The sequence below is a fragment of the Desmodus rotundus genome, chromosome 12 (assembly GCF_022682495.2).
Source record: "Desmodus rotundus isolate HL8 chromosome 12, HLdesRot8A.1, whole genome shotgun sequence".
Lineage (NCBI taxonomy): Eukaryota > Metazoa > Chordata > Mammalia > Chiroptera > Phyllostomidae > Desmodus > Desmodus rotundus.
Window position 1 is genome coordinate 16168000 of NC_071398.1, and position 23452 is coordinate 16191451.

Below are 23452 nucleotides of genomic sequence, written 5' to 3' on the forward strand. Positions count from 1 at the left end.
CAGGGGCACAGGCACCCCCACCCAGGTCCCACCACTGCCACAGTTTCTACACTACTCATGTTGTGAGCAGTGACTTAGAGTCAACGAAACAGTCAACAGTACATGGTAAGTTTTATAGTTCTGTAGAAGATATAGGCTTAGTTTTTTGTTTGTACACATTTCAGTAACAGTATACCACTGACATTAAATTTAAAAATGTTAATGGACCTATGCGTTTTTCAAATTTGAGAAATGCTGACGAGGATATGTTGCTTCCCTAACTGCATCACAACCCAGAGCGCGCCATCTTAATGAGGTGAGAGTTGAGGGGAGAAAAGCTTCTGGATCCAAATCCAACTCAGAGGGAGACCACATGAGCTGCAACCAGATCAGGAGGAGGTGGCTGTATTGAGAGGAGATAAGTTCTCACTGTAGCTTCATTTGGGGTTAATTGGCAGAAAAACAGTAATACTAAATTCCAAAACACATAGTTAACAGGTAATAGAGCTGTACAAAATTTCCAACTTGTAAGTACAGGATAAATTGTAAAACTTTAGCATTTCTTTACATCTTTCACTCAAAAGTGAGAAAGGGTTCGACATAGCTTCCAAAGACTAGAATATCCAATACAGTTTGACATCAGCTTTTTAACAGTCAACGTGGTTCAGCAAAATTCATTTAACATGTGTTCATACATGCTGTGCTGCAATTAAACAGCTACTTAAATTTGAGAGAAGCAAGACTTTAATGAAGAATGCTACAAGTTATGGACAATAATTAGTTCTCAAATTTTAAAAAATAATTACATAAAACACTTTACTGATTTTTTTTTCTTTTTTGCTAAAAAGACAGTCTTTAAGGATGTCCAAGAGAGACGGCAAGCACAACACAGTACAAAAGGAGAAGAAAATGTTGAATTTCAGTGCAAGACACTAACACACAGCACAATTAGGGAATCAGGTGGAAGCAACCATTTCATAAAGAATGGAATTAGGCATTTATATTCAATCAGGATTTTTTAAGCTTTAAAAGTCCAGCATAGGGAAGGGAATTGGGAAGAGAGAATGGGGCAGAGGCTAAGCTTTTCTACAATCACCAAAGAACACACTGGTTCAACCACATGAGAAGTGGAGGTTAAACCTGCCTATGTAGTCCAGCAAATAGTAAGAGCAAATGCCAAGACTAGGTCTAGGTGTTGTCACAACAGGCTAAACAGTTTTTAAAGGGACCCTGATTCCACCACAACTGGTCTCATTATTAGCCTGGGCTCATGACAGACGAAGTTCCTTTGCATTTGCATCAGGAGGCCAAAGCTTTATCTGGAACAAGTTCACTCCGAATAATGCTCATGTTGCTGGTTTTAACAGGTCGTGGAGTCCTAAGTGCTCCTAACAGACTCCACCATAGCCTAGGAGAAGGTTCTACTGATTACTGGGGATTTAAATTCAAGCAAACCACTGAAGAAGGGAAATACTAATGATATTCTGGCACTGTACAAGCTGTCTGCCTGTCATCTCTGCCAAGGACATAGGGTAGACTTGGCTTTGTCTTTCAGCTCTATGATCTCCAACAGTGATGAAGTAGAACTGGGACTGCCCCCACATTGGATGAGGATGCCCAAAATTTTCATCCCAGCCCAGCTTCTGAAAGAAAGAGCAGACTATTGGGCTATTAATTAGGAACCATACTCCTGTGAATCCTGTGGAAACGAAAGCTTGTTTCAATTCATGCCAAGTCTTTTCATGGTCCGCCAGCGATCCTTAATCATCACAGCTGTTCGGTTAACAAATGGGTAATTTTTAGAAATGGCAGCCCAGTTTCCTTCCCCGAATTTCTCCACTCCAGCCTTGACCCACTCGCTTTCTTCTACAGTCCACTTCTGCAAAAGAAAACCAAAGATTTATCACCTCTCTGTCCACTTATTCATATTTTCAAACAGTGAAGAGGTAAACTCAGGAATCCTAAGAGAATAATCTGAACCCAACAGAAGGGTTTGATACAGATAATAAATTAACACTGAATTTGTACATTTAATAATTTTCAATGTCCTGCCATTTCATCTTCAACTAATAATCACTTTTGCATTCAAATTTCAAATGTGTGTTCACGGTCAGGAAAATGTGTCAGATTTCTGTCCAACTATAGATTTTTCTTCCAGAGGTCCTCTACTACAGTAGGTCCTCACGGAATGTCATTGATAGGTTCTGCGACTGTAAGCATAATGACGTATAACAAAACCAGTTTTACCAGAGGCTAATTGATATAAACAAGGGTTAAGTTTCTACAGCATCTAATCAACATTATAACAAAAAGACATTGAACAAAAGGATGTTATTCAAAGACTTACTCTATTTAACTTAGTTTGGATCATCAGAAAAATGAAAACAATATTTTGCCCGCTGCATGGGTCATCTATCAGTGAGATGGGGGTACTTATTTTAACCTCTGTTCTACCCACACAATTAGAAAACATTAGAAAAGAGACTTTTAAATTACCTGCTTTTTTGTTACACTGGCTGTACTCCCTTCATCTGGTGCTGCTGGAAAACATTAAAAGTAGACTCATTTCAGAGCTATTACAAAGCAGAATATTTACAAAAAAGTATTCAATAAATGTTGGTTAATGATGGATTCAGGCTCTTTAATAAAACTAGCATTTTCTAAAGTTACCAAGGGACTGTGGTATTTAATACATATACCTGTTTATATATATGTAACTTCTGCTTTATAACCCCTAGCTAGCTACTGTTTTGGTTTTTTTTTTAAGTTTTTACTTATTTATTTTTAGACAGAAGAGAAGGGAAGGAGAAACAGAGGGAAACATCAATGTGTGGTTGCCTCTTGCACACCCCCTACTGGGGACCTGGCCTGCAACCCAGGCATGTGCCCTGACTGGGAATTGAACCAGTGACTCTTTGGTTTGCAGGCCAGCACTCAATCCACTGAGTCACACCAGCCAGGGCAAGTCACTGTTTTGAAGTAACACAGTTTTACTGTTTCGTGCCAGAAATTTCAAATCCCTGATAATTTTTGTATTAGTAAAAGGTTCAATTCCTTAAATAAAAGAACAGGGTAACAACTATGGCTTCCCACATGGAGAAACCATGTGAGATCTGCTCAAGCTCTGCCCTTTCACCATATGGAAAGAGATCAGGCCTCAAGAAACATGGACCAAGGTGATATTTTAAAGGGCCAGAGGGCTACAGGAGGCTGGCTATAAAAGTATAAAAGACATGCTATTTCAAGACAATGAGAGCCAGTTAAAAAGCTGCAAGAAAAGGCAAAGCTGCATAAACACAAAACTTGCTAGAGTGTCTGTCACTGTCCCAGCAGTGCTTCCTACACAATGGAGGAAGGTGTCTCGGGAGCAGATTATTTTTAAATTTTGAAGTATTTCACACGGTAGTGGAAGATTTCTAAAGCTGACAAATCTGGACTGCAGTGGGTGTCTCCTAAACTTTTATATCCTGATGTTTTTAAATATTTAATGTCATTTTTAGTGATTTTATGTTACTAATCTCCCATTTTCCCTGTGATCTGGATCTTGCCAACCACGTTTTTGCCACTGAGGCTACTTTTTTAAAGATGAAACCTAGGGATTGGCAATGAATTACTGTTGTGTGATAAAAGTGCTTAGAATCTCCAAAATTAAGCTGTAGCACTTACATATTTCCATTAGAATAAAAAATAGGTGGTGGGAGAGATTCTAATACAAATGCTATGAAGTTCAGTAATAATTATGAAAAAGCAAAGTTTCTCATCTCTAAAAAAATGGAGAAACTGGTAAGAGATTTTTTACTTAAAATGAAAATGTAAGGAATATCCTTTTCTAATTAAAAGACTTTAGGAAGAACATCAACTGCAATTAAATGCAGGATTTATTAAAACAAAGCCAGGAACTTTCTTTCAATACAAAGTGCTGCTTTGACAGTCTGTACTGTTTAACGGGAGAGGACATAGAACTGATTCCTCAGGAGTCACAATGAGGAACTTCCTAAACTTTTTCTGGTTGGGAGACAAGCGGTTTCTGGAACATTTATGTGATAGTTACATGCATCTCATACTTCAGCAAGTGTCAAGGAGAGACCGAGGAGAGTCTCCCAGCTTACCCTGAACATCAAACAGTTCGTCCTCTTCCACCCAAGTCTCTTTTTCTTCAACCCCATTAGAACTGTTCCACTTGCCTTTGGGTAATCTGAGGAGAGATCAGTGAGAGGACAAGTTGTGAAACAAATTCATCATGGGCCGTCCCGTGTTCTGTCCTTGGCTCACCTACAGTCCTACATTTTTCCTTGTTTTGCTGTGACCCATTTGAAGTTCACCTACACCCAACTCCCCAGTCCTGGTCAAGTATCCCCATGTCATCATCCCCCAGACTGGAGGACCACTCCTCAAACTCAGCACTGAGTACATCACTATCCCCCTCCAAATATTCATTTTTAAGGCTACTTTTTGCAAATGAGTGATGAAAGCAATTTGCTTAGTAAGTGCATAGGCTTGAAAAAATTCCTTGAGTTCCCTGAGTTCTCTATGCAATTACCTAAGTGGCTGTACTTTTTACTTTCCATTGTTTTGAATTGGATCGTCCCCCCCCCAATGTTATTTCTAATTATTTGAGACAAAGGATTTTTTTTTTTTCCATTTTCAGGATATTAAAGTCAGACAGCTTAAGTTTTCTATCTACTTATCCTAGGGCTGGGATAAAATTGATTTTAACCACTGGGTCTATCATTTTCACCCAAGAAACTGTTCAGTCTTCCTGCAGACCACCTTTGCAGATGAGTGGTAACCTACTCCTCCTCTGAACCTGGCATTTATTATGTGTACAAATGTTTTGGTACTTTCGAATTTCTAATGCTGTAGAAGGGGCTGGGATGTGGGTCCTCATCCTGTTAATGGCCATGCGACCAGGCAAGCCAGGTCACTTTCTGGTGTCTGTGCTCCTTACTGGTGAACTTAGAACTTGAGCAGTGGTCTAGAGGGGCCAGCAAACTAAAGCCTGGGGCTCCTAGTTTTTGAACAGCCCTTGAACCAAGAATGGGTTTCACATTTTCAAAGGGTTGTAAGGAAACAAGAATATACAACAGATACAGAAGTGGCTCTCGAAGTCTAAAATGTTAAACTTCTGCTGGCCTTTTATAGAAATTGTGCGTGTGATCCCTTAAATTGCAAAAATCAGTAATTATTTGGTTACTAAATATCTAGTAAGCACTTGTTCATGCTAAGTGCCATGGGGGATATAAAAATCTAGGTGACCCTGCCCTCCAGGGGATATACCCTAACCCTGCCTTCCCCTCCTCTTCCAGTGGTCCAGCTTCCCACAAGTGCTGTCACCTGGCAGTGGTGTCTAGCCACCCTCCTTCTCTCCTTTGCCTCAGCGCCTATTCAGAAGCCCTCAGTGGTATCTCATCAAACCTTCACCTTAGTTGGATTAGCATTATTTGGGGTTTTTAAGCAGATTACAGAGCATTCCCCTGACCCTTCTAATTCAGTAGTCAGGAGCCTGGGAATGTGTAGTTTTAAACATTCTACAGGTAATTGTGATATGAAGCCCAGTTTGAGAACCTCTACCTGATAGAATACAATACAAACTCAAGTTCTGGCCCATTTACCCACCCAGACTTTTCTCCCTTCATCCTCTCTGCATTGTATTCTATGACATTTTTCAGAGCGTACCAGGCTTTTTCATGCCTTTATGCAAGGGGTTCCTGTTGCTTAGAACTCCCAGCTCCCAATATGCTTGATGACCTCTTACTCATCCTTCAAGGCCAACTTAATATTTGCTCTTCTGCAAGGTTTGCTCCACCAACTCTGCTGAGCAGGCTCAGCTCTTCTTCCCTCGAGCTCCCAGTGCCCCTTACACACACACAGCCTGGGTCACGGGATCCCTTTTCTGCAAAGGGCCAGATAGGATCTTCGGCTTTGCAGGCCTTACTGTCTCTGTTGTGACTACTCAACTCAATGTAGCATCAAAAGTAGCTATAGACAATACAGCCAAACAATACATAAATGATAGATGTGGCTGTGTTCTAATAAAACTTTATTTACAAAAACAGGCAGCAGATGGACTGGACTTGGGCTGTAGTGTGCCAACCTCTGCTTTAGAGTGTTCATCATACTTCATACCCTTGACACATGACAGAGGTGGTTATGTCTGAAACCTTCACAAATCCATCAATAAAAACACTGTAATCATGCACTCTATCAAGTTTTCTCCTCTGTTTATGGGGCAATACCTACACTTCACAGGACTGCTGTAAGGAGTTAAGATCATGTATAAAACGAGAATAAAAGTGTTGAGCTGCATCTGCTTGCCCAGCTGTAACTCAGTCACTTCCAAGTGCAGGTAGTGGTGCATGTAGTTCAGATTAGTGCCTGAGTACGAGTCACTTGTCACATGCCACAGCCCCACAGGGCACCTGCCAGAGCACAGGTCCCCATACCACAAGAGCAGTGGTAGAGATGACAGTGGCTTTGGGAGACCGACAAAGTGATCTCTTAGAGCAGGATGACCAAGGGAGATTCAAGGAGGAGGCAGAATTTTTAAGAGGCAGCCTGTGCTAAGTGGTGCACAGGGCAGGCCATGGGCCTTTGTGTCCAGACTGATCTGGATTAAAAACCCCACAGCCCAACTTTGCCACTTTTCAGCTCTGTGACTTATGGCAAGTTAATGACTTTTCTGATCCTTTCTCATCTATAAAGTGGGGCTAATAATATATCACTGAGGACTGTAGAGATTCATGAATGTACATGGCCCACAAAAAGTGCTTCTCTTCCCTTTGAAGGACGGATGGGATTCTGACAAGCAATGATGGAAAGATGATAATCCAACTGTGGGGAGTGACAGGGAGCAAGGATACAGTAGTAGAAACAAACATAGCATGTTCCAGAGGGAGCAAGCAGACCAGTTTGCCCGGAGGAAGGATCCACAAGACAGCACAAAGCAAAACTCAAGAGCCAGGTCAAGGGTCAGGATAGGGAGCAAAATGAAAGCATTCTAACCACTACTCCATAGAATCTAGCAGAATGTGACAGATTAGTAAATATTTACTGAATTTAGCAAGTCTCCAAAGCTCACAGAAAGTATATAAAACTGTAAATATTCATAGATCTCTAGTTAGTAATTAAGGTACTCAGAAGTCTGCTAAAAATGAAAGCAGCCATAAATAGAAGGCTCCGAAACCCTTCCATTCTCACTCATGCCCTAGTGCAATGCCTGGAAGCCCACGTGTGGGGCTGTGGAACTGGTACGGATGGCTATGTCGTCACTCCCCACTCCTGAGTCACATTCTAGCAGTCTGAGCAAGCCTTGGTGGTGATTAACTTAGTTGAAAGTTACTTCATTCACAGAAGCGATACCAGGCCCAACCAGGACCACCAACCAGCCCCCAAACTCCTACAAAGAAGGTCTTCATACTTGGGATTCTTCTCCCTGGGGAGCGGTTGGTTGAGAACGGCAGGCTTGGATGGTGATGATGGAATGACTTCCTGAGAGGCGTCGAGGCCTGAGTTCAGCTCAGTACTCTGACTATCCTCCTCCAAAACCAATCTGCTTATTGTCATACGCTTGGTCTTGGGCTGCAGTTCAGAGCCACCCTCTCCCTCAGCAGGGGCTGAACTTTCGTTTTCATCTTTTCTCGGTCTCTTGTTTTTGAGGGCTGGCGATGATGGGGATGCTTTATTAGGAAGTACCAGGTCTTTCTGGTCCAGTTTTGAGAAGACTGCCTCAGAATCTTGTGAACCGGACAGAGTCTTGAAAGCTGCTTTCAGAGTCATAATTCCAAAGGTGGTTGGAGTATTCCGTAGCTGCCTACAAAGAAGGCAAACATACAAAGATCAGTTTCACCACTGCTGACACTCATTTAAACAGCCACAGCGTTTTCAAAGTGTGAAGCTTCGCATTAGCAGAGGATTCCTCCAGGTGAGAAGTTTTCATTGAGAGAGAGAGAGGTTGCTTGATACAACCTTTATTTTTAAAATCTTCCATTTAAGTTGAACTGTGAAATTTTAATTAATTCCAAACCAGACCGCCTCAGCAGAACTAGGGCCCAAGATACTGCCTCCAGAGACCTCTTCTTTAGTCTGGGTGCAGCCGAACCCAGTAGTGTGTATGGACTAAAGCAGTGTTTGCCATTATGTAAGGGTTCTGCACAGTGACTAAACAAGTACATCTGGACACCTACTGATACTCCACCAACCTCACCTTGAAGTCTAAATTATTCTTCCAGTTGTCCCCGTCCAACCCTCATGTGATGGAAGTGAAAGGCCAGTCTCCATTCTGCCCATTTTCTCTTACGATACATGAATGGGATCTTGAGAATTTGCAGAGTAAGAAGTGTGCCACACAGTCTTGGAACGAGGAGAACCTGCCTTTTCTAAACGAAGTTCATCTACTATTTGGAGTGGCTAGCCTGCTTTAAGTAAAAACTGTTAGGAGAGGGCAAACTGGCAACCCGTAGGCCAAACCCAGCTGGAAGATGTCTTCTTGCCTAACCTATGGAAGAGTTTTTTTGTTTTTTTTTTTTAAATCCTCACCCGAGGATGTTTATTGATTTTATAGACGAAGGAAAAGAGAGAGAGAAACATGGATACGATAGAAACATCGATTGGTTGCCTCCCGTAAACACTGTGACCGGGGAGCAAACTCGCAACCTAGTATGTGCCCTGACCAGGGATGGGACCCACAACCTTTTTTTTTTTTTGGTATACAGGCCAATGCTCCAACCGATTGAAATGAGCCACCCGGCCAGGGCACAACTGTTTTTTTGAAACTGGATAACTACCAACATTAAAAAATGTTGAGCCATTTTTTCTTTAAAAGAAAAGAAGGTTTTGGGAAAGCGAAAAATAAAATATTAGACATCTCACACAAAAATCTGCACCGAAGCTTTGGCACCCTCGGACCGTCTCACACAGCAACAATCACATGAGGCTGGAAAGCATGCCCTCTCCGGTTCACAGTCCCGTGCACTCGACTATCCTAGACCCACTTTGTTCCTTTACATTTCCTACCAGACCCCAAAGGCATCTAAATTTTCGATCCCTGCTTTCACAAATGGTCTTGGGAATCTGATTCAGAAGTCTGAACACTGTATTAGGAGATCAGATACAACAAGAAAATAATGAGTAGATAAGGGTGAGTCAAAGAGAAACAGAGGAGGAAAGAACCTTTGAGAATAGCAAGTCAGGAACTTCTGTCAGGGATCTGACATCCGGATCTTTAATAGTCTCATTTTCGAAGGGCATGCTCTGTAACTCCCACTGTGCCTTGTATGAGTAACACAGTGACATGTTAGGAGGTCAGAGCACCAGGAGGAACTAACAGACCTCGCTCTAAGGAGGAGACTACGTTTTGAAAAGACCACCCCAAAGTTTTACCCAAGATCACAAAAGGGCACCTCTCTCACCTCACAGGTTCTCTGGGTGCCTTTTCCACAGGCTCTGGTGCAGGCTGTTTATCTTCCTTCACTGTAGTTGATGCGGCAGATTCAGATTTCAAAGCCTTTTTGGCCATCTGGGAAAGGAAGGGTATCATCAGGAAGAGGAAGCCACAGAATTTAATTAATTTTCTGCTTCTGTAACCATGAACACACTCAATATGCAAATACGTTCACCTACAAATCTAGGCATAAACTAGTGGGAGCCATAAGAAGAGAACTTACAAGAATGATCTCAATTTCTTCCTTCTTAAAAAAAAAAAAAAAAAAAAGGCTCACAGTTTCTATGCTAAAGAACTCAATTTGAGTATGCTAATCATCTTGACATTGCAAAAATTGTTTATGTGATTTTACTTTGCATTTCTTCTTCCATCCCTCCAATTTCCTCCCTAATATAGTTTCTGAATCTCCAATATACCTTAGGGCTATGTATAAAAGTCCAATTTCTTTTTCAAATTTACGGTAACTAATGTTTATAGTAATGCCTGTTTTTAGTTTGTGTATAGAATTTTCTATGACTGTATGTCCACAGATGTTTTGACTTTTAACAACTCTTTGAAAATCCTTACTTATATCACATAAGCCCAGAGTAGGTCCATCTTGGTACCTCAAACTGCTTATCTGTCTCCATCTGACTGAAGTTTGACACATTTCCGGTCTAGTATATTCTATTTCAGATAGATACATATAACTGTTAACAAGTGATGTCTAAAAGCTGAGAGTTCTACCCTCACCCAGAAACAGAAGCAGGTTATTTTCCAGTTACCTGGAACACAAAAGATGGCCTTTCCTAGGCCATCCTGACACTTGCTCCTGATTATTCCGACTATCTGCTTTACACATAATTTGCGATTTACCAAATGATGGCTAGGCTCCATGCCACTATCCTAACACAGGCCTTGCACATCTACTGTTACGAGCCGTATCTTCAATACTCTTAAATCCTGGTTAAAAAAAAAAGACCCCTCTTACTCAGTTTTCCTTATCACAGTCCACCTAGGACAGACTGGGCTCTAATTTTTCTACAAACTGTCTTGAGCCTCATTGTTTCCCTTATTCTTATCTCTTTGATCCAGTTAAAGAATGTCTTTATTTGGCCTCTTCTGCCTTATCATACTTCTAGTGACACCTTTTCTCCAATTATGCTTTCTTCCTGTTAACAACCCCATACCACCACGTCTAGTAAACCATTCTTCCTCCAAAATTTAACTTGCATTTCATCTCCTCTGGGAACCACCATCAATTGTAAGATGAATGTTCTGCTTTAACCACACCAGATTAATCATACATGGAGGAGGTAAAAATGGGAGGTTAGGGAGATCAGCTTTTGTTCCATTTGCTTCTGCCAGGACCTCTATTTCTGTATACTGAAGGCATTTAATAAAGGAAGATAGTGCATATAATTCAGAGTCTTTCCCACACATTTACTCTTCCACTTCTAAAAAGATCTGTCCTTTTCTCATTGCCTGCACATTCTCAAGGCCATGGTTATAAGAAGAGAAGGCCACAGCCCACCGTGAGGAGGTAGGGCTCTGAGTTATCCAGGTGACTCTCCAGGAAGCGCAGCATCTTCTGCTGGAAGGTCTCATAGGAAAAGTTCTGGATTACAGGGTGGGCCAAGTTCTTTTCACGGATAATGTTCAGGAGATCATTTCTCAGCTTCTACACAAAGAACCAATATTGACCACATGAGAAAGGAGAACTACAGTAAAAAACCAATGATGATAAATTGAGACAATGCCATCAGAGATTTCACAACACTCTCAATGAAAATCACTGGCACACACATGATGGGGAGCCCACCACGAAGAACGGGTCAATAAACTAAGGATCAGCTACCATGGATTACTATGCAGCTATAAAATAATAATGAAGAAGAGGATCTAAAGTGCCTTTATACATTTACTTAAAGATTTATTCATTTATTTCAATTAGCAACAACTGTGACTCTGATAAACCTCATTGGCTACGATAGTGCCACTGCACAAAGCTCATAAAGGTTTTAAATATTTTTTTAAAAATTTATTTATTTTTAGAGAGGGGAAGGGAGGGGGAAAGAGAGGGAGAGAAACATCAATGTGTGGTTGCCTCTCACATGCCCCCTTCTAGGAACCTGGCCCACAACCCAGGCATGTGCCCTAGACTGGGAATCGAACCAGCGACCCTTTGATTCCCAGGCAGGTACTTAATCACTGAGCCACACCAGCCAGGGCAGCTCATAAAGATTGTAAAACTTTTTAACTCCTGCCACCAAAACACAAAAAGGATAAAGAAGCTCTGTATGTGCTGATCTAGAATGATCTCCAAGATATAGTAGGTGACAGGAGCAATTTACAAAAATGCTCAAATTAGTGTGTAGAATATGCTCACATATGCATATATGTGTATGTCTACATATATACATACTTGCACACTTTTTTGCTTGCATATACATAGAATGTCTCTGAAAAGATCAAAGTAAAAAATACTGGTTGTCTCTGAAGAGGAACAAGATGGCTGAGTCAGAGATTAAAATTTTTTACTAAGATCTTTTGTTGTACTTCTTAAATTTTTGTATTATGTACATATATTACCTTTTCAAAAACTAAAATTTAAAGGGAAAAAAACACCCCAAAACAAGAGGAGGGTACCAACAGAGGTTTTGACACCAGAAAATAGAGGAGTTAAGTCCTTACAAAGGCAGATTCTCAAGTCTGCAGGACCAGCATTTATGTAAGTAAAGTTGGAAGTGTTACAAAACTTGGTAGCTTGATACTTGCCTTGGTGTTGGTCACTGAAATAAAGTTCTGTCACAAACCAGACAGAAATGGGTAAGTAAACGACTTACATAAATTTGTCTAATAAAAAATAAAATTTTCATAGCTAATCTAACAGTAAGTTACCCTGGATATACAGACAACATGCTAGAGGCGCTGAATATTTAAAGATGAATATTTAGATAACATTCCTAACGAAGAACCCTTTCCCTGTTTTCCCACGAAAAACAATGAAATGGGTTTAAGTCTTAGGAGCAAAATAACAAATTTACCTGAGTTGTAGGGTCCTTGGACATATGTTTTTTCAAAATCTTTGAAGCTTTTTCAAATTCTTTATTTTTGATACAAATAATGACAGCCTACAAAAAGAAGGAAAAAACTTTCTGTAACTTGTAATGACAGGTGCAATGAGAATATCAAATATCAAAATAAGCTCTACTAAAAAGGAAAACTGAATACTATATACCCAAGAACTTTTCCACATTCTATCAAATTCCTATCCTCAAAAACTAACAATTATTGTTAAAATGTTACGAAAAACTATAAGCTCTCTTTCAGTGTATAGTGTAGATTTTCAGCATTACACTGGATTTTTTTTCTTTTTTCTTTTTTTTTAAAGACTGAGACAACAAAATCTGATCCCCTAGATTATGGACCATGTATTCAATCTGAATAGGCCTTCTAAGGAAAGGCAAAATGGACACAAGTCATTCCAGGTCCTCAGAACAATTGGTTCTTTTCTTTTTAAATGTAAAAGCTTTGATGTAATTGAGGGAAAGAGGGGAGTACATATTGCAAAAAAAAATTAAAGTGATCTGCTGACTACAGAGTGCTGCTAGTTCCATTTAGGAGAGGCCTGAGGCCAGTTCTGTAGAAGAACTAACACAGCCTCTCAGTACTGTAAACCCCCGCCGGCAACTCCAGTTAAAGTGTGCAGGGAATTACTGAGACAGACAAACCCAGCTCGCCCACAGGCAGCAAGGAAAGGGGACAAAGTTCCAGTTAGGATATCTCATCAGCCACAGAGAACAACAAGAGTCCTTTGGTAAAAAGAAACCCAAGAGACTCTATGTAGAGGGAAATTAACAGTAATTGAATATTAAAAAGGATATTTAAAAAATACGTACACACTTTTTTAAAAATCAGAAAGGCCAGGGGAAAACTGGGAGTACTTGGAGTTATTTAACAGGATAAAGTAACTACCTTACATCCTGTCTCAAGAGAGGTGTCAGGCATACCTCACATACAAGAGGAAACTGGTTCATAGATATCTCCAATCTTCACAGGGAAGAATTTAGAGAGAAACAGACCAAGAGTAGGAGGAATAGCAAGGGAATTCAGTAAGTACTAATCTCTGGTGATCCTGTTAACATGCTGAGCACAGCCCTACAGGGCAAAGGAAACTGGGGTCAAATGCTCCTGAATGCACAAGAGGTATGAAGTCAGTCTTTTCATTTTAATCAGATGACCATATTGACTTTTACATCATTTTCAGCAGAGAAACTACACTAAAGCTATATTTACTTTGTTGAACACAAAAGTTTTATTTTTATAAATCAGTTATGTCTTATGTTTTTAAATTTTATTTACCTCGCATACAGTAAAATTAACTTTTTTAGGTTACTGTTGAGTTTTAATCCATGTATTGCCTCTTGTAACCACCACAAGGATAAAAAACCAGAGAACCCTCCCTTGTGCTGCCCCTCTGTAGCCACGCCATCCTCCATCCCTAATCTTTCCTTTGTTTTGTCTCTTCAAGAATGTTATATAAAGGGATTCATACAGTACAAAGCACTTATTTTTTAAAGGACATAGCCTTGAGACTGGCTTCTTTCCCTCTGTGTATCTTTGAAATCCACCTATGTTGTAGCATCATCAATAATTCCTTCTTTTTTATTGCTGAGCAGTATATCCTATCGTACGGAAATCTACTGTTTGTTTATCCACTCATCTATTGAAGGACATTTGGGTTGTCTGCAATTTTGGGTGATTATGAATAAAGATGTTAAAACATTTATGTACAGGTTTTCTTAAGAACATAACTTCATTTCTTTAAGGTAAAATACCCAGGTTGGGATTGATGGGTCATATGGAAGATACAGGTTTAACTTCTTAAAAATGGCCCATCTGTTTTCGTGGGTGGTTATATACCATTTTGCATTCCCATCAGCAATGTATGAGAGTTCCAGTTATTCCATATCCTCACTAGCACTTTAATGTTAGTATTTTGTATATTTTTAAAATATTTAGTTAATTAATTTGAGAGCAGGAAAGGAGGGAGAAAAAGGGGGAGAGAAACATCAACTGGTTGCCTCTCACACACCAACTGGGGACCCAGCCTGTAACCCAGGCATGTGCCCTGACTGGGAATTGAACCAGTGACCTTTTGGTCTGCAGGTTGGCACTCAGTCCACTGAGCTACACCAGCCAGGGCTAGTCAGTGTTAGTATTTTTTTAAAGTTTCGTCACTGTGACAGGTATGTCCTATCATAGTGGGGAAAATTCTTTGTATCTCCCCACTGACTGATGTTTCATGTGCTTGTTTGCCCTCTGTATATTCCCTTTGCAAGTCTTTTGCCCATTATTAAAATAGGGTTGTTTCTTTTCTTTTGTGAGTTCTTTTTATATTTTGGATACAAGTCCTTTGTCAGATATAAAATTTACAAATTCTTTCTCCTAGTCTATAGCATGTCTTTTCTTTCTCTTAGTAGTTTTCTCAGAACAAAAGTTTTAAATTTTGTTTAAGTCCAGTTATCAATTTTTCCTCTTATGGATCATATTTATAGTGTGGTGTCTAAGAACTTTTTGCCTAAATCTAGGACATGAAGATTTTCTTTCATGTTTTCTTCTAAAAGTTTTATAGCTTTACAGTTTACATTTAGATTATGATCCATTTTGAATGAATTTTTGTGAGTTTTAGGTCAAGGTTCATTTTTTGTATGTGGTCATTCAATTTTTTCAATACTGTTTGTTGAAGATTATCCTGTTTCTACTGAATTGCTTTACTATTTTTTATCAAAAATCAATTAGCCGTATTTGTGTGGGTCTATTGCAGGACTTTCTTCTGTTCAACACCAATCTACATGTCTCTGGTCACGAGTGCCGTAGCTTTACCGTGATTCTTAAAATTGGGTAGTAAATCCTCCAGCTTTGTTCTACCAAAGTGTTTTATTTTCATACCTCTCCCCTAACATTTTAGAATCAGTCTGTATCTACCGAAAATCCTACTGAAATTGTAATCGGAATTATGTTAAACCTATAGGTCAACTGGAGAAAAATGACAACTATGTCCTATGAAGTTGTCTGATCCACAAACATGGTATGTCTTTCCATTTATTAGGTCTTGATTTCTTTCATCAGCATTTTCTATTTTCCCACATACAGATCCTATATATTTTGTTAGATTTACACCTGAGTATTTTTCTTTTCTGGAACTACAGTAGTCTCCCTGTGGTCAACTGCAGTCCAAAAATATTAAAGGTAAAATTCCATTAGAAAACAATTCATGGGTTTCGAATTGTGCATTGCTCTGAGTAGCATGATGAAATCTTAGGCCGTCCTGCTTCGTCCCACCTGGAATGTGAGTCATTCCTTTGTCCAATGTATCCATGCTGTACACGCCACCTGCCTGTCACTCACTGAGTAGCCATCTTAGTTATCAGAGTGATGGTCGCAGCATCACAGTGCTTGCATTCACGTAGCCCTTATTTCACTTAATAACGGCCCCAAAGCAGAAAGCAGTGATGGCGGAAATTAGGATATGTCAGAAAGATGCCATTGGTGTATGTATAGGAGAAAGCATAGTATATATAGGGTTTGGTATTATCTATGGTTTCAGGCATCCACTGGAGATCTTGGAACGTACGCCCCGCAGATAAGAGGGGAGGACTGCTGTATTGTATATGGCTCTGTCTGGTCATTTTTCAAGTCCTTTACTGTTAGTACATGGAAATGATTGATTTTTGCGTTGACCTTATAGCCTGCTATCTTGCTAAACTCAGTATAGCTTTTTTTTTTTTTTTTTTGTATATTCCATGGAATTTTTTAAATATAGGACAGGGGAAAAGTAGGTTTACAGTTGTGTGTATGCGAAACACAATTTATTCTTGTATTATTATTTCTTAATAATTATATCATTTTCTGTATGAACTGTAAAGCTACTTTTGCCCTACCCTGTATACACAATGATTTCATCTGCAAGTAGGGACAATTTTGTTCTTTCCTTTCTGGTCTGTTGCCTTGTATTTCCGTTTCTTATTGCACTAGCCAGGTCTTCTAGTATGATGTAGAATGGAAGTAGTGAGAATGCATTCCTTGCCTTGTTTTGGATCTCGAGGACAAAGCATTCTCTCTCCACCATTGAGTATGATGTTAGCTGTAGGTTTTCTGTAGATGCCTTTTATCAGGTTGAGGAAGTTACCTTTTATTCCTAGTTTCTGAGTGTTTTTTAATCATGAGCTAATATTGACTTTTGTCAAATGCTTTTTCGGCATCAACTGATATGATCCTAAGGTTTTTTCTTCTTCAGATGAATAGGGTAGATTACATTGACTGATTTTCAAATACTGATCCAGCTTTGCATTTCTGGGCTTATTTTCTCTACTGTGCTAAACACTACCTGCATCTGTATCCAGGCTAAGCAGCAAGATGTACAGTAACAAGAGCAGTGGAATCTGCTCCAAGTTCTGGGGATCAAAGCTCCACTGCCAAAGAGAAAAGGGGTTCTCTTCCTTCAGTTTTAGGTTCCCGCCCTGCTGCCACATCATGACCGGGCCACTGCTGCCACCACTGTAGTACTGTCCAGGTGTTGGGACAGAACAGAAGGGAGAAAAGAAAAAAAAAAAAAAAAAAAAAAAAAGCACAACAAAACTGGAATTTCTCCCACCCTTTTTGACCCTTAGGAGATCTCTTTCTTGCTCTTCAGACCACATAGAACCTCTCTTGGAGTTCTTTCTGTTCACACCTGGAGTGTACTTCCAGGTCTCAGAGCCTTCAAGTCCAGGCTGGAAGATACCAGACAGGGAAAAAATGGTAAACTACTCATCACCAGTTTGGTAGACTTTCAAATTCTGGTATTCTTCCCCATCTGCTTACTACCATTTATATTTCTAGGTCCTCAGCTGTTCCATACATTCTATGCAGGACTTACACCTGCAGCATTAAGGGAAGCACAAGCGAGTATACCTACCCCAGAACTTGAACATAGGTCCTACTATAGTTAGAAAGGAAATGTGAATGCTTTCAAAATCTAAAAGCCTGCCTCCAAAGTCTGTGCTGTACGCTTATTTTTTTTAAACTAAGTTTTAATTTCCTGTGAAGATTTCTCTTAAAGAGATGAACCATTGCTTTTTCACTTCAAGAGTGTTCAGAAATAAGGGTAATTTCTTTTCTTTATGTGCCTGTCAAGATTCTTGGGCTGCAGGCAATAGCAACGGTCTCTTGCTAACTTAAACAAATGGAAATTCCAAGGACAGATTTTCAATAGAGGTGAGACAGGTTTACGTCTGGGAGTAAAAGACAGAAAAAGCAGAGGAAGAAAAAACCAAACTCAGAGAAGTGAAGAAAGGCTAAAGAAGTAAACTCAGAAGGAAACCAGGCTGTTACGGCAAGCAGGAATGCTCAAAGCTTTGACAAAGCCTTTTGCTTCAAGAATTAAAGTTCTAGGAGATTGTGTGAGATGCACTAGCCCCCCAAGCGGGGTAAAGCGCCAAAAGAAAATCAACATGATTACTCAAGTTCTGGGGAGAGTGCTGCACAGCAACAAGCAACAAATCAATGCTTCCCTGAAAACATATCATACATGTTGTTCTCTCCTGTTTTCCACAGAATTCTTAACTGAGGAATGTCTCTTTTACGAAGAGAAAACCAATGTAGTCTCAATATCATTAACAGCTTATGGGAGTTCTCAAACTTTTTGGTCTTGAGATTATTTTACACTCTTAAATATTAATGAGGATCCCAAAGAGCTTTTGTTTATGTGGGTTACATATAAAACTGAGGAAATTTAAAGATATTTATTAAGTCATTAAAACTGAGGAAATTTAAAGATATTTATTAAGTCATTAAAAAATAACAAGCTCATTACAAGTTAACATAAATATTGTATCTTTATGAAAATTATATTTTCTAAGACAAAAGTTTAATGAGAAGGGTGGCACTGCTTCACATTTTTAATAATCCCCTTAATATCTGGTTTAATAGAAGATGGATTCTATATCTGCTTCTATATTCATTCTGTTGTTTCATTTGAATATAAATATATAAATATATATACACTACACATATATATAAAATATAAAATCGGGCCTCAAAGATATGAAGTTGGAAAACGGAGGAGTATTTTAATAGCTCTTTCAGAAAATTATGGCTATACTTTGACTCTTTCGCAAGTGAATTTTTCATCATCTGTTACATTAAAATGGGTTGCTCTATCTTGTACTTTATTTTTTTTAAAGATTTTTTTTACTTTTAGAGAGATGAGAAGGGAGGGAGAAAGAAGGAGAGAAACATCAATGTGTGAGAGATGCATCTATCAGTTGCTTCTCATGTGCCCCCCAAACTGGAGACCTGGCCCACAATCCAGGCACGTGCCCTGACTGGGAATTGAATCGGTGACCTTTTGGCTCGCAGGCCACTGAGTCCACTCAGTCCACTGAGCCACACCAGCCAAGGCTCTATCTTATACTTTAAATGGATCTTTTACCCACCAATGATTTTTGTAATATAATACAGTGATCATTTGGAAAATATTAGTTCACCGAATTATGTAGATATTCCACATATTGATACATTAAAATTATTTTTAAAAATCACAGTTGTTAATACCACCATCAATCTTAACAGCTAAATTAAAGAATTGGGAAGTTATCAAGCGCATGAATACAAGTTTTCCAAAACTAATTTTCACTTGAAAGCTTGAATTTATTGATCATTGGCAACAAATAATGTCAATTGTTTTCCCTGAAGCAACAAGTTCATTTTGTTCTTTCTCAAGAAAATGGCTGCCAAATACCCATCGCTGAATAACCAAAGTCTGTCAGTTCTTTTAAGTAAAAATGGTGTTCCAATAAAACAGCTAGTCAGCACACAACCCAATCACACAAGGGCTTTCCTGAAGACAACCTTCACGCTTGCAGCAGAAATGCTTTAGGCAAACCTCCTATTTTGTCACACAAAATAGTGAGAAGATGTTTGCTCAGGGGTCTAGATTTAATAAAATTAATTTTTACTGCTTCCATCAAAAACATTCTTAATCGAAATTGGCTTAAAAAAGAACAAACTGCAAGCATGTGGCAATGAAGAATACAATGACTACTGTACAATTTATTACCACTACCTTGACCATGCCAAGGCACCGATTTTACCCATCACTGCTTTTGCACACCAGTACAGATGTCAGTATGCTGAAAAAGCCAACTAATGGTTGGTATTGTTATGAAAATTGTTTTTGACCCGATAAAGGATCCCAAAGACCTGTAAGAGATCCTCAGACCATATGTTGAGATCTAACTTAGAAAAATAACTCACCTGATAAACTTCCTAAATAAATCCAATATACTTTTAAATTAAATTTTGTGACACTTTAATGCACCAAAAAGCCTCACTGAGCAGAGGCATCCCAAGGTATTTTCCCAATGACCATTAACGGATCTTATGGTTCTAAATGAGAAATGGAAAAAAGAAAAAGACTGAACAGACAAGTGATATAGTATCATTTAATAACGGGGAGATCAAGGTAATTTTGGTAGCCAGCCTCCTAAGATGGCAGCCAATGATCCCTCCCTCCTGCACAGTCCCATGCCATTCATTCACTAATCCAGAGCTGGTCTGGTCTGTGCGATCAGTAGCATTTGGCTAAAGTTGATAAAACGTTACTTCTGAGATTAAGTTATAAAAGACTGCAGCTTCTGTCTTGGGCTCTTGTTCTCTTGGGTCACTTGCTGTAGGGGAAGCAAGCTACCATGTTGTAAGCAGCCCTATGGGAGGTAAAGAGCTGAAGTCCACAGCCCATAGCCCACAGCCATGGAGGGGGTGAGTGCTGCTAACAACTGTGTGGGTGAGCATGGAAGCGGATCTTGTGGCCCTAGTTGAATCTTGAGATGACTTCACCCCAGCAGCCAGCTTGACTATAACTAATGGGAGACTTCGAGCCAGAAATACTCACCTAAACCACTACTATATTCCTGACTCTTGGAGAGAAACTGAGAGAAAATATTTAATGTTTTAAGCTGCTAAAGTTTTGGGGTAACTTATTACACCACAGTAATAATAATACTGCTATTACTATTACTAGTAAATATAACAAGAGATGTTATACATGGTAGAAAATGGAAAAGCAAAAGGGAGTCAACCTAAGAAAATGCTTAACTATTTTAAGGGAATTTAGATTTTACAAATAGATTTTTCCTAATGAAGTTCCTAAACAAAAGATCTATAAACTTAAAATAATAATGAAATAATATTCAGCTGAAAGATGAAGACAAACCCATAGCTCTTCTGTTCTGAAGGAGCTGTTTTCCTGAATCAGCCAGTTACTTAATTGGAGTTACACAAATTACTCTGTTTTGATGCCATTTCTTCCCGTTCAAAAGCTATTCTGAAAACAGGCATGGATTTCTCTTCCCTTGCTAATATGTCCTTTCTGGAGCTTTCCCTCCAATATAAACTTGACTGGCCTAAGCTAAAATTCTGTTCTTGGAACTGGAATTATCTAAGTATTCTTTGCAAGACCAAAAGTAGTTTCTGCCAAGGTCCTTAACTGAATAAATACCTGTACCTCACATACAGTACTTGTTTGTTAACAGCTACCTGAGTACTGAGCACACAGCCAAGGGACAGTCTTCACTGCTAAGCAAGGCTTTATCCTCAGGCTTCCACACCCACTCTATCCTTTTAAGGGGTGATCTTTGCTCTTTTTTTCCTTACCAGTATCCTTACTTTCCACCATCAAAGCAATGCCGAGCTGTTGTTCCTCAGTCCCCACACCTCTGAATCTGCTTCTACATCCCTACCCTTTGTTATTGAAGAACAAAAAGCTTTTTCTGACTGGTTCTCAAGGCCACTTCTGTGTTTTAAGTAAAACTAAGTTCTACTACTTGAAGGTACCTGAGCCGTGACACAGTCAAAAGTCCCAAATTCCTAGACACACCACTAGCTTTTTTCTTGTCAAGAGCACTACCTGTGCCAGCCTTCCACCATTACTATTTTTCTAACTGGCTGATTATCACAGCACGTCTGAAATTCTGTCTATTCAAGAATTAGAATAGACCTAAACCTCTCGTTCTGGAGACAACTCCATGACATAGCTCAAGGTCCCACATTTCCCAAGGCCCCACCTCTCCTTTTTAGTTTATTATAAATAAGGGTGACCAAACCAGTTATTTCTAGCCCTTCCAAAATTCTCCTAAATGGTGTGTAAGAACCTGTAGTTTTCAACGTCAACCCATTACCTGTGTACTGTGGCCCCTCTTGCCTGGGCCACAAGTAAGACTACTAAAATCACAAAAGCTGAGCACCTACCATTAATGTTCTTTCCAAATCTTGGCTGAGAAGGGGTTGCCTGAAGAGGTAATATCTCTGTGTATGTTCATGTGTTTGAGTGTGCTGACTTGCTCTCTCCCCACCCTTTTCATCTACCCCACCCAAAAAGGTAAGCATTGTATCCTCAAAGACCTCTGAGTTTTGTTAAAAGAAAAAAGAAAAAAGAGCCTTACAGCCTCCTTGACCAGTTTTCTACTGGATTCCACCACTGCCTCTGTCAGTGTAAATTCCGTTTTAATCATCTCCAGCACATTGATCGCTGATTCCAGGGGTGTGAGCTCAGCCTCCATATCAAAGGAACAGTCTAGAATAAAGAGCACAGCTTTCATGTTAAGCTGTTTTCTACAGACCAGAAAGGTTATATCCAAAAAGACATACATTTAGGGAAAAAAACCATGCAAACGTAGTGAGGATTTGCATTTAACTGCTTACTCACTACAGGTTTACAAATATGTTAAGGACCCAAAGTCAAATCAATGAATTTGAAATGACTTAGTAATTTTCAAGACAGGTAAAAATTATTTTTTAATAGATGCATTTGCATCTCAAATTTCAGGATACAACACGTCCTACTCAGATACAAGTGGCCAGAAACTGTAGACCCTTTGCTAAACAGCTGTCAAGTTCAATTCAGAAAAAAAAAGTGCTCCTATCTTAAAAACACTCTACTATGGGGGAAAAGATGTGGCCATCTTAACATAACTCACTTCAGATAGCAGCAAAGTTGGGGCGAGCAAGAAACAGGTGGGAGGAAATTTGAAAAACAAAACAAAATAGAAAAGCAGGCAAGAGAATCTCGGGAGAAAACTAAAGCCAGAGCATACTCATTCTAGAAGGAAAAAGACCACACTGATCAAAACACAATAGCGCACCTTAATCCCGAATCCTTCACTTCTAGACGGAAATTTGATAACAGAGTAACCCTACGCCCGGAGAACACAAAAATAGTCATACCTAAATTTTCCCCTTCTTCAATGCGTGATAGGCACTGCATTACCCGCAGCAACCGGGACACGGTATGCTCCTTCCCCAAGGGCCTGACAAGCAAAGCTGGGAAAGAAGACATCATTGGTTTGGCGATTCCCCCCGCCTCCCACGCCATCACCCACACCGGGACCCCAAAGATCCCCTTCCCAGACGCCCCAGCCTCCTTCCCAGGCTCGGCCCTCACCCTGCATGATGTCCCGGATCTGCCTGAAGTCCCCGTACCGGCTGCTTCGAAAGGCCCGCAGCGCCTCGTAGAAGTAGAACTTGAGCACCCAGCGGTTCACCGCCTCCTCCAGCCGTGCCTCCCCCGCGCCCCGCTCCCCAGCACCCCCCAACCCGGGATCGTGCCGCCCTCGCCGAGCCCGCCCACCGCTGCGGGACGCCCGCCGGCTTGCCGCCCTCCTGCTGCCGTCGCTGCTCCCGCCTCCTCCCGCCATCGCGTCCGTTCGCCGCGCACTCTCCCCACTCTCCCGACCGGGCCGCTTCCTCGACTGTGACGCCGCCGGATCACGCACAACGTCCGGGCCGGAAGCGAGACCCCCTGTCCCGGCTCCCGCGGCCATGATACAGACAACGTCCCAAGCAGCCCGCGGGCTTCTGGGTGGGAACGGACTGTAGGGCCCCAGCCCCCTGTCGGACTCCGTAGTTCCGGTATGCGGGCGCAATGCCTACTGGGGCTTGAAGTCCACGATGCCCAGACCCGTAAACCAACCGGTGTTTGCAGTCGACTGTCAACTTTGCTCTGAAATTATG

At 40.3% G+C, this 23452-nt stretch overlaps 2 protein-coding genes and 1 non-coding gene across 4 annotated transcripts in view; 1 reads left to right on the plus strand and 2 right to left on the minus strand.

Moving 5' to 3' along the window:
* Nucleotides 1-23452, plus strand: part of NIP7 (nucleolar pre-rRNA processing protein NIP7) — a 46439-nt gene that overhangs the window by 9373 nt on the left and 13614 nt on the right. The window lies entirely within an intron of this gene.
* Nucleotides 95-23365, minus strand: TERF2 (telomeric repeat binding factor 2). Of its 2 annotated transcripts, none has more exons than XM_045191829.3 (10): nucleotides 22884-23365; nucleotides 22667-22762; nucleotides 21886-22016; nucleotides 12445-12531; nucleotides 10932-11078; nucleotides 9387-9493; nucleotides 7397-7789; nucleotides 4089-4174; nucleotides 2476-2516; nucleotides 95-1858 (listed from the first exon to the last, which is right to left on the minus strand). In XM_045191829.3, exons 1-10 carry the CDS (start codon nucleotides 23260-23262, stop codon nucleotides 1700-1702), a joined length of 1626 nt encoding a protein of 541 aa, XP_045047764.1. In that variant the 5' UTR covers nucleotides 23263-23365; the 3' UTR covers nucleotides 95-1699. The 2 variants fall into 2 exon arrangements, with proteins under 2 accessions (XP_045047764.1, XP_024411922.1); XM_024556154.4 differs by having other exon boundaries at nucleotides 2476-2519; nucleotides 22884-23357.
* On the minus strand, nucleotides 11264-11408 carry LOC112300871 (U4 spliceosomal RNA). The gene has a single exon (XR_011650713.1). It is a non-coding gene; the product is annotated as a U4 spliceosomal RNA (small nuclear RNA).